We start from the raw sequence: 11,596 nt of genomic DNA, 5'->3' as shown, positions 1-11,596 counted from the left end.
ACTTCAAAATTTAATTTAAATCATGAAATATGTGTTTCCACTTACATATTACATTTTTACGGATTTCGAAATTTCAAAAAAAAATGACGAAAATGCCCCTGTGAGCTAGAAAATAATATTTTATTGTTTTGAGTTGGAAACAACTTATGATTTCTTGAAATGCGAGATTTAATAACTGTCGCTCATCGGGGAGATGCGGAAGTTGATGCTAAGCCTTGCGGGGTTTCGATCGGCATTCGGGGTAATGAGTGCTTATCGAGACGTCGTGGCGGTTGTCACGGACCCGATGAGAGTTCCGGGTCGTGACACGACATGGATATTATGAAAAGGTTTCGTAAGTCTCTAAAAAGCTTATGCTAAAACTATAGGAACAAATATGGAAGTCAATAAGAGTAGACACTGTACCAAGCTCTTATCATCTTTGGGATATATGATGAGAGAATGAATTATATTGATAGACTGTACATTGAAAGGTTGTTAAAGAACCTTTTGACTCTCCTAACAATTTGGTGGCTATGATGCATTGCTAGATGCCAATCTTGGTCTATGGAATTGATTATAAATTAATTGATTAAAATTTATATTAATTAATTAAGTCATTAACCAATTCCATTGCCAACATGTTAGGAACCTAATATGTCACACAAAATGATTACATTTGAATTAAATTGGGAAAGATAATTTAACTTAAACTTAAATCACATGCTAGGTAATTAACTTCTATAAACATAATTAAAAGAGTCTAATTAAGTTTTAAGCATAATTATAAGTTGTTATAATTATAAGGCTTTGATTGCAAAATATAAAGGAAACTAATTTTGATTTTAATTTCCAAAGACTTAATTAAAAGAGCTTAATTAAGTAATGTGCCCAATATTATAATGTGTTATAATATTGAGGGCTAAATTGTAAAATTGAAGTTATTTGAACCTAACTATATAAATCACCTTTTAACTATTTTCCATATGACAAAATTTCACAAATGAAGAAAACCTAATTTTTGTTAAAAAAAGAAAACAAAACATTTTCTTTCTTTGCCACCACTCCCTTTGTGTGAAAGAGAAAATTGCTTATGAAGCAATTTTCAAGAGAGGTTTAGCTAAACTTGTGAAAAAGAAGAAAAGGACAATTGTTGTCCTCGTTGCTAGCACAAAGTATAGTAAAAAACTCCGTCCTTTGTTGAAGGTAAGGTTTGTGTGTAATTGTGTGTACTACTATTGGAGGCCAAGTGCTTAATTGGCTAGGGTTTTTGCTCCTTGTGGTGTTCGCTGGATTACTTCGAAAAGTGCCATTGTAATTACAAAATTTCTTAGCAAGGTAACTTTCTGAATAATAATTAATTTTGTGCTTTTGTATGTTAAATATCACCAAGGTGATCCAATGGGTGAAGGCATGTTTTGGTTGTTTAGTTCTAAAGTTTTAATTTTCTTTTTGGTACGTAATTTTGAACATGTTGTCCATAGTCAAACCCATCAAAACTCAGGTTCAAACTTGTTGACTTCTTGATTTAGAGTAAACATTTTTTAACTTCCATTGTACCTTGGTGGAATTCAACACCAGCATGCGACCTAATACTCGAGACACCTTGATTGCTTAAGTTTCCATCTATACTATGTGCCATTGCTCTTAGCATGGCTCTTTCCCTTATGACCTTAATCCTCAAAGGTATTTATTACATTATTGATTTGGTCATTTTTTCATGCGTTTTACACTATTTTTTTACGTTATTTACATTATTTATGATATGGTTTGGGAATAATTTGCACTAGAATCCTTTAACAAAACTTGTTGGTTTGTTACTCCTATTCTTATAAGGTTTGAAAATATTAAACATTAAGTTAGGCAGAGTAGAAAATGAAAGTTGATTTGTTTTTTATTATATAGATTTCGAGGGATATCTCTTTGTTACTCGTAGTAGCCATTATCTGTTGGATGGCTACTGTCAATAAAATTTATATTATCTTTTAAAGGAAAAAGAAATTAAAATAAAATATATAAAATAGAAAATTATATTAAGAAATGAAAATAAAATATATAATATTATAATAAGAAATAAAATAAAATATATGACATTAAAAATATATTTAAAAGATGATATTATATAAAAATTAACAAAAGAAAACAAGTATATTAAACTTGTATTTTAATACATAGGGATAATTATGGAAATTGATATTACATTCTTAATAAAGTACTTGTAACCAAATCCTACAATATTATCTTTTTTGTATTTTAATCATTACTTTACTTATATACCAAATATTATAATATTATCTTCGCTGTAATCACATTACATTTTAAGGTATCAAATGCCACCAAATTATTTTGCTGCTTTCTTTTCATTTGGATTTACTCTAAAAGAAAGGCAAATTGTAGGCTCATGGTCCACAACAAACCTTTCTTCTCTTCTTCTTTTGTTCTCCAACCCCGATTCTAGTTTTTCATTGATTTCACCAATTATTCAACTAATTTCACTTATTATTTCACTGTTTCTTCTCTTCTTCTTCTTCTTCTTCCTATCCTATTATTTCACTAATATTCACAAAAAACCCAAAAACTCTAAATGTAAAAGCCTTTTCTTCCAATCTGGTGGTGCCATGGTTGATTTTAGATATTATTATAATTTAAAGATTGAATGTTAATAATGGATTTGATTACTATGATAATCAATTTTATGGATGTTATCTGTGTTGAATTTTATTATACTTGATGTTATTATTATTTTTTTATAATTGTTTTTATGATTATTGATATTAAATTTGAATAATAAAATTATATTTAATTATGGATATTTTAATTTAATCATGTATTAATCGTGTTAAATGTGTTAATTGTTTTAGAAAAAAATTGGGTTAATCATTTAATCGTTTTTAACAATTGTGTTTTGTCGTATAAAATGTCAAACCCTGTTTTATAAAATAATTACGACGTCATTTACATGTTCAATAGAATGGTTACATATTTAGGAAGTTGGAGAAAATCGTTGAAAGACGATATTGCCCCTAATTGTATCATTAAGTCGATTAAGCCTCGAACTAGTTCAGATAGAAATTTTAAGGTGAAATTAAGAGTTTCATGGTTCAGGGATGACTTAAAATAGTGATTTCGAGTTCGAGGATCAATTTGGGGTCAAACCGAAATTTTTACTATCTAGGGGCAAAATGGTCATTTGCCACTTGGGGACAAAATGGGAATTTTTAGAAAAGATTTTTTTGGTCCATTTGACTTATTGGAGTATGATTTGAGGTTTAGAAGTGAATCAGTTTAATTCCGATGATTTCTGGAGTGTAGGGGTAAAATCGTAATTTTTCCAATCGCGGACAAAATTTGAGATTTTGAGAGAATTTAGATCACATTTGACAAATTGGAGAATGATATGAGTATAAGGGATGAAAAATATGTCTATGGGCAATTTTTCATTTTTTGGGGTAAAAATGTAATTTTTGACTTTTACGGGAGTAAAAGTGTAAATTTCAAAAATTACTTCGTCAAGACTTTGGATAAGTCTGAGAATTTTATCTAAGTTATGGATATTTGAAGGAATAATGTGTGGTGGAGATTTAAAGCTTAAAAGATATGAATTTAAAAAAATAGACCAATAATGTAATGACATGTGGCAAGTTTAGATTATTATATTATTTAACTATAAAAATCAGCCCACACCACCATTTTCTCTTCATTTTGGCCGGCCATAGCAAGAAAACAAAGGGGAAAAGAAAAACAAAAACCTAGGGGGAGAAATTCAAGGAAAAATTGGTGAAATACAAGGAAACAAGTGACAAAAGGTAAAATTTCTTGATTTTGACTTGTGATCTACCTTTCCCATGCTTTTCTCCTTATTTGTCATGGTTAGATTTCATGTTTTCATGGTGAATTCATGGCTGCCCAAATGGGTATGGAGAGAGAATGAAGTTAGATTAATTTGATTTTAAGTTATGTTAGTGTTTTAAGTTAGTTTAGCATATTTAGAAACAAAACAACAAGAAAAGAATTTATTTTCTCCCACAACCATTAATGGCCAAATTTACCATGTGTTGAGTGAGGATAAATTTGATTTTCATTCTACGAGAATTGGTTAAGAAATGATGAATTATGAGCCTAGAAAATTAATGAAAATTTTCGGAGCAAAAATACGATTTTTACCCACTAGGGGTATTTTCGTAATTTGCTACCGAGACTGATAAATTGAATCTCATTCACAGTCATGGAGGTAATTTAGTTATAATTGGACTGTACAAAATGAGAATAATTGATTTGGAGTTAAATTGGAGATAATAGGCCGAATTAGGTCAACACTGCATTTAAGCGGTAGTCGGATAAGTTGTATATCATATCATGTATATATACCAAGCCTGAATTGATTTTATAATGGTCAAGTATTGATGTGGTGAATTATGTATTGTACATTGTGGATAGGTGGTGAGCAAAGTACACTGATAAAAGTACAGAAATTATGCTTGAAGACTGGGATTAGGAGTACATCGACTCCTAGAACTGTGAGTGGACAACTTATCGTCTTAAATATCTAGAGTTATTATACTTGTTTGATGCTTTTATTGAATGGTGAGCTTAAATTATTAAATATTATGTTTTCTAATTAAAATGTTTTTTTAATAAAAATGAGATTTATATTGGTTTTGAAATCAAATATTGTTTTGGGAAAATTGAGTATATGGAGACTGTGTTGAAATTTATGATTTTATATGTTATTGAAATTGGGGCTTATGACACTATGGTAGCATGATGGCTAAATTTTTGAGGTTGGCATGAAATATATGAACAGTTTTGGATTGGTCTTGGTAGACTGGATTACATTTTATTCGCCATATTATGCTACTGGAATTTTTATGGGTCTGGTGGTATATTAAACGGTCACTGCAGTGGTGGGGGTTTCCGTGGACTGCCTATGAGAGGAGCACGGTAACTCAATTATATATTTACCTCCGGGGGGAGATGTTGGGTGAAGTATCTCTTGAGGTATGATTTGAGTGCACCTCACGTTCGGGCCATCACGTGAGAGTGAAACTCAGCCAACGCCAAGGAACGGCTGTGTGTTAGATGTGAAAACATGTTTATGGGTATGGGTCATTGAACAGCCTTGGCGGTCTCAGTGGGATACCTTGACGAAGGTACCCGCGAGAATGATTCTGGCAGAGGCCAAGTTTAAGAAATTCATAAGCTGGGAAATTTTAATGAAAAGAAATTATTTGGTATAGATTGAAACGAATTTTATGTTATGAACATTATTAAGATATAACATTTTTATATTGTCTCCATCTACTCAGCTTTAGATGCTTTTGATGGTAATTGTTTACTCACTGGGATTTTATAATCTCACCACCCTCATTTCCTCACATTTCAGGCTCGGGGAATTCCATAGTTAGCTGACTTTGACAAGGACCTTCATTTGTACTCGAATCGGTAAAAGCTGTAGGTTTCCAACTTCCGATGCATTTTGGATAGATGTGGGCCCACTTGTCACTGTAAACAAAATTTCATACTTTAATTATCTTTATTACTATATGAATAAATTTATTTTACTCTTACGCTACAAAAGTTATTTTAGGAAGACTTTGAAAATATTGTGTTTTAAGAAAATAGAATATTTTATTTAATATTTTTATTATATTTAAATAGCTATAATTTTACTTTAAACGAATGTTTTAGACTTCAAAATTTAATTTAAATCATGAAATATGTGTTTCCACTTACATATTACATTTTTAGGGATTTCAAAATTTAAAAAAAAATGACGAAAATGCCCCTGTGAGCTAGAAAATAATATTTTATTATTTTGAGTTAGAAACAACTTATGATTTCTTGAAATGCGAGATTTAATGACTGTCGCTCAGCGGGGAGATGCGGAAGTTGATGCTACGCCTTACGGGTTTCGATCGGCATTCGGGGTAATAAGTGCTTATCGAGACGTCGCGGCGGTTGTCACGGGCCCGATGGGAGTTTCAGGTCGTGACATAAAATATAACCTGACACGTTTAATAAATATGTTAATTGATTGTGTCATGCTACACGATTATGAAACCTATTTGTGTACATGTTTAAGATTTTGACACGAATAATTATTTATGTTGTGACTGTATTTACTCATATAATTATTGATACCTTATATTAATACGACAAGATTAAGATAGCAAAACACGAATTGTCAAATGTACTCCCAATGCCAAAATTGTTTGAGCCAATCTACCTAACATGCCCTTCAATTAGATTGTTTAGAGTATCTTTATGCTTTGAAAGATGAAGGTCACCAATGCAACACTTTTCTATTTTCTGTCCAAATGTAATTGGCTTGCCTGCCAGAATTAATGCGGTAGAAAAGAAATCAACATCTTCTTTTGCACGTCCAGAGACATATCTCTAGTGGCTTGACCAAGTCTTGTAGTCATGAAAATTATGTTCTGATAGAAACGATTGAAGAAATGGCTCAATCTTTCCGAGAAAGCTTGAGAGTTACGGCGTAATGTCTCAACAAAAGCATTGGTGTTCTCAAAAACAAGATGGTTACCACAAAGAAAGTTTTTGGAGAATCCATTGACATATTGTCTAACAACCATGTCAAGAGGCAAGAACAACCTCAAGTAGAGGGAGAGGAGGCAAAAGTCGAAAACAACAAGCAATCTATGACCTAAAATTGACTAGATTACTATCAGCCTCCTTGAGTTAGAGAAGTGCAAAATCAATGCCATGCACCACTCATGGATAGGCTTTCCCCTAAGTAGAAATTTTTTGTTAATTCTTAACATTAATGCGTTATTTGATATATAATGTAAGTTCTACAACAAGCATTGTATTGCATTCTATTTTGGTACAACGTTCCACAAGAAAACCTTCAAAATTATCATTCATTTCCAACTAGAAAGTATAGAAGGTAGGTGACATTTGATCAATACTATAGGAACATGTAACTCATTTAACCCAAAGAATAAAATACAATAGTGATCACTTGACCCCAATGACATAACTTCATTACCCTGTATAATTGACAACTTTTATTTTAGAAACACTTTAGTTGACATAAGACTCGTTCAACAAAACTCTAAACCATGTAGCCCAAAAAGCAGGTTATGGTCACAATCTGTCAATCATGTTAACTAGGGCAACTGGTACAAGACAGAATTTAAATAATGATATATTCCATGTCTAATACAAAACCAAGGTATTCCACATTTAATCTGGATATTTATAATAAATTTTCTTTATCTTCCAACTACCAACTACTTTTGCACTCCTTTCTTGAATAAATTTACTGCCTCTCATTACTTTCACCTAAAATTAGGAGAGCATTGAAGACATTTTCCTCATCCTTAGCATTTAAAGCATGATGGATTGATTGTGTGCTACAAGTTGCTGCACACATTTTCATTGTCAGTACTTTAGTTGTGTTAGAACTGTTGTAAAAAGTGCTGTTCGAGTAAAGTTATTTTAAAAGTGTTGTAAAGGGGACTAAGATGTATAGTGTTTGGCAAACTTAATGTAAAAGTATTGTCGGATGTAATGTAAAAAACTATTTCATATAATTATGTTCACCAAATCATAAGTTTTAAAGTAAAAGAATATATCAAATTATTTTTTGTTAAGTATTATACATAAAAAAATAAATGAAATTGAGAGAAAAGAATTAGATCAAATAAAAAGATGAATGAAAAAAATATTCTCCTTATAATTTTATAATTTATCGAAAAATAAAGTGAGAATGCAAAAGGATCTTATAAAATATTTGTTACTGTACATTATTACTTTCTGAAGAAATTTTGATTTATAAATTTTCTATAAACTTGAATAGGCTTTCCATATAAGTTCAAAATATTGAAATTTTAAGAGGCAATCATTTTAATTATCCTTTCGTAGTAAAAATTTTTTCACTTGAGTTAAAAAGAATTTGGTTGACTTAAGATTCATTCAATAAAATCCTAAATTATTAAGCAAAAACCAGAATTTTGTTTGTTTTTCACTTCATCATCCCTAGTTTAGTCTAGCTAGCAGTAGAAAAAAAAAACAGAATTTTCCTAAAAAATCCCTTGTTTCACAAAAAAGTCTTTAGTATTTTGTGAAGAAAGATAAATTTCATTAATCATCAAGAGAGTACATTTAAAAAAGAACCAATATAACAATATAAAATCTCTCCACCCAATAAATTTCGTTATGACCATTATACATGAATTTAGAGCCTCATTAAAAACCTTTTCAAAGAAAAACCCAATGGGAAAAAACAAAAGATAAGGAAAAGAGTACTCTAAAAAACATGTATTTCTATAATCTCAAAGCTGTACAATCATTACCCATCTTCTGCTTCCTGTAACCCGATCCAATCTTGTCTTAAGATACTTAGATGGCAAAGCCTCAAAACTTGTCCATATAAGCTAATCATTCCCATGCTGCAACATCTTTCCCAATTGGGCAATTGAATGAGTAGATCGATTAATTTCCCTTGTACAATGCGATGAACCAATGCACCTTAGTTGCTCCATGAGCATGTAGCAGTCCTCAACAATGTTCCCCGCACCACCTTTGTAATTTTTCTCTAGCCAGCCAACAACCACACTATTGTCCAGCTCTACCTCATTTACAGCTAAGTTCTCTTGACAGCATATAAAGACCAAGCTAATGCATACAATTCAGCTTCAACGACTGAGGATCCATACCTGAATTTTTTAACCCCAGCTAATCGCATCATCCCTGCTTCACATCTAACCATGAAATCGGCACTCACCATTTTCATGCCATTTACTTCAAAAATTGCAGCATCTGAATTGATCTTCAAACCATTGAGGTGAGCCCATATACAAAATCTTCTTCTCTCCAAACCATCACTCCTTGTCGAATAGGTGTTAGCTAATTAATATTGCTAGCACTATATCCATGCCCATCTCTACCACCATCACTGGATCCATATTTTGTTGTTTGAATAAGAGCGCGTTTCTAGCCATCCATGTAGCCCATAAAATTCCCACAACCTCTTCAACATTTTCTTTGTTGAACTGATCACAGACCATTTGATAAAATTCTATAATTGACCCAAAGTGATAGCATAAATCATGAAAGTCCCACTTTGACAATACCCAGATAGCCCGAGCAAATTGAAAAGTGCCAACACAATGGAGAAGAGTTTCCAGTTCCACTCCACAAAATGCACAGCAAGGTTCCACATTAATCCTTATTTGTATGAGAGCTTCATTAAACATTCTCCATGCAAACAAAATTAATTTCCGCAGAACACCTAGCGTCCACAATTTTTTCCAAATTCCTTGTATACTTGATGATGAGCTACCCACCCCTGGGTTTCCCATAGAAAAGTTTAGCATCCAATACCCCGATTTCATCGTATACTCACCATATTTATTGCTAAACCAAATTTGGTAATCATTTGGTCTTCTAAAGCTAAGCACTATGGATAATATAAGGTTTCACTCATATAGTGGAAAATACAAACTCAATATCTCTTCGTTCCAAGTAATCGTACCCGCATCAATTAATTCACCCACAACCATGTTATCGCCAACCTCATCATTACAAGCTACCACATTCCTAGGAGTCTCATATGGTATTATCCATTTGTCAGCATGCACCATGATATTATTGTCATCCCCTACTCGCCAAATTAATCCTTTTTGAAGGACAAATTGACTCTCCCTGATACTACGCTAGAGATAACTAGGATTGGATTCTGTTGGAGCATCCATAAATCAACATGAGAAAAATAACGTGCCTTAAGGGTTTTATAAGCAGGGGTAGGTACCTTTTTCTGCAACCGCCAACCTTGTTTTGCTAGCATAGTCAAATTGAATTTCTTTGTATCTCGAAACCCCATTCCACCATAGTGTTTTCAGATACACATAGAATTCCTACTTTTCCAGTGAATTTTTGCTGCATTTTCTGTACCACCCTGCCAAAATTTTGCAATTGTCGAATCTATCTCACTACATAAAGAGTTAGGCAATTTGAAGCAACTCATCACATAGGTAGAAATCGCCTGAGTCACCGCTTTGATCAACACTTCACGCCCAGTAATGGAAAGCAACTTGTTCTTCCAATTTGAGATTTTCTTCAACACCTTTTCCTTCACGTTACTAAAGATTTGTCGCTTGGAACACACACTAACCAATGGCATGCCAAGATATGTTTCACCCCAATTGCCACTATTGATTCCCAAGATTCGACAAATTTCTGCCCTCTCATAATCACCAGTATTTTTACTGAACAATACAGCAGATTTCTAAAAGTTAATTTTTTGACCAGAAATAGATTCATATCTTTCAAAGATCTCCTTACGAACTCGAGCTTCCAGGCCTTGGGCTTTCCCAAAGATCATACTGTCATTTGCGAAAAACAAATGGGTAACAATCGGGCTTCTTCTGCAAACTGTGATTCCAGAGACACTCCTGTTAAGTGTTGCATTCATTAATAAATTGGAGAGAGCTTCCATTACTATAACAAATAAGAAAGGCGAGAGTGGATCACCTTACCGCAACCCCTTTGAAGGTGTAAACTTGTTCCCTGGTCTACCATTAACAAGAATAGAATAGGTAACTAAAGTAATGCATCTCATTATCATCTCAATAAACATACATGAGAAACCCAGTTTTTTCAAGATGGCTCGTACAAAGACCTATTCCACCTTGTCATGAGCCGTACTCATATCAAGTTGATTGAAAAATTACCAGTCATACCCAACTCCTCATTATGTAAATAATGTATTATCTCATGTATTATGTAAAAAATTATTTCGTATAATTATGTTCACCAATCATAAGTTTTAAAGTAAAAGAATATATCAAATTATTTTTTGTTAATTATACATAAAAAATTAAATGAAATTGAGAGACAAGAATTAGATCAAATAAAAAGATGAATGAAAAAAAAATATTCTCCTTATAATTTTATAATTTATCGAAAAATAAAGTGAGAATGCAAAAGGATCTTACACAATATTTGTTACTATACATTATTACTTTTTGAAGAAATTTTTGATTTATAACTTTTCTAAAAACTTGAATAGGCTTTCCATATAAGTTCAAAATATTAAAATTTTAAGAGGCAATCATTTTAATTATCCTTTCGTAGTAAAAACTTTTTCACTTTAGTTAAAAAGAATTTGGTTGACTTAAGATTCATTCAATAAAATTCTAAATTATTAAGCAGAAAACAATTTTTTTTTGTCACTTCATCATCCCTAATTTAGTCTAAGCCAGCAGTAGAAAAAAAAAAAACAGAATTTTCCTGAAAAATCCCTTGTTTCACAAAAAAGTCTTTAGTATTTTGTGAAGAAAGATAAATTTCATTAATCATCAAGAAACAGTACATTTAAGGAATAACCAATATAACAATATAAAATTTCTCCACCCAATAAACTTCGTTACGACCCTAATACATGATTTTGAGCCTTGTTAAAAACCTTTCCAAGGAAAAACCCAATGGGAAAAAACCAAGGATAAGGAAAAGAGTACTCTAAAAAACATGTATTTCTATAATCTTAAAGATGTACAATCATTACCCATATTCTGCTTCCTGTAACCCAATCCAATCTTGCCTTAAGATACTAACGGCACGTTTGGTTCGCGGAATAGACAGGAATGAAATA

General features: G+C 31.9%; 1 protein-coding gene across 1 annotated transcript; it reads right to left on the bottom strand.

Moving 5' to 3' along the window:
- On the bottom strand, positions 9,842-10,441 carry LOC108662780. The gene is made up of 2 exons (XM_018124358.1): positions 10,292-10,441; positions 9,842-10,231 (listed from the first exon to the last, which is right to left on the bottom strand). The coding sequence occupies exons 1-2, from the start codon at positions 10,439-10,441 to the stop codon at positions 9,842-9,844; spliced, it is 540 nt and encodes a 179-aa protein (XP_017979847.1).

Source organism: Theobroma cacao, chromosome 7 (assembly GCF_000208745.1).
Source record: "Theobroma cacao cultivar B97-61/B2 chromosome 7, Criollo_cocoa_genome_V2, whole genome shotgun sequence".
NCBI classification, from domain to species: Eukaryota; Viridiplantae; Streptophyta; class Magnoliopsida; order Malvales; family Malvaceae; genus Theobroma; species Theobroma cacao.
Note: the sequence above shows the minus strand (reverse complement) of the source record. Positions and strands in the feature narration are given on the sequence as shown.

Bases quoted from the DNA above. Each gene is read 5' to 3' on its own strand.
- LOC108662780 (XM_018124358.1), bottom strand. From the start codon at position 10,441: ATGGAAGCTCTCTCCAATTTATTAATGAATGCAACACTTAACAGGAGT. The intron at 10,232-10,291 runs GTTCGTAAGGAG...ATTAACTTTTAG, and splicing joins CCCAAGGCCTGGAAGCTCGA to AAATCTGCTGTATTGTTCAG.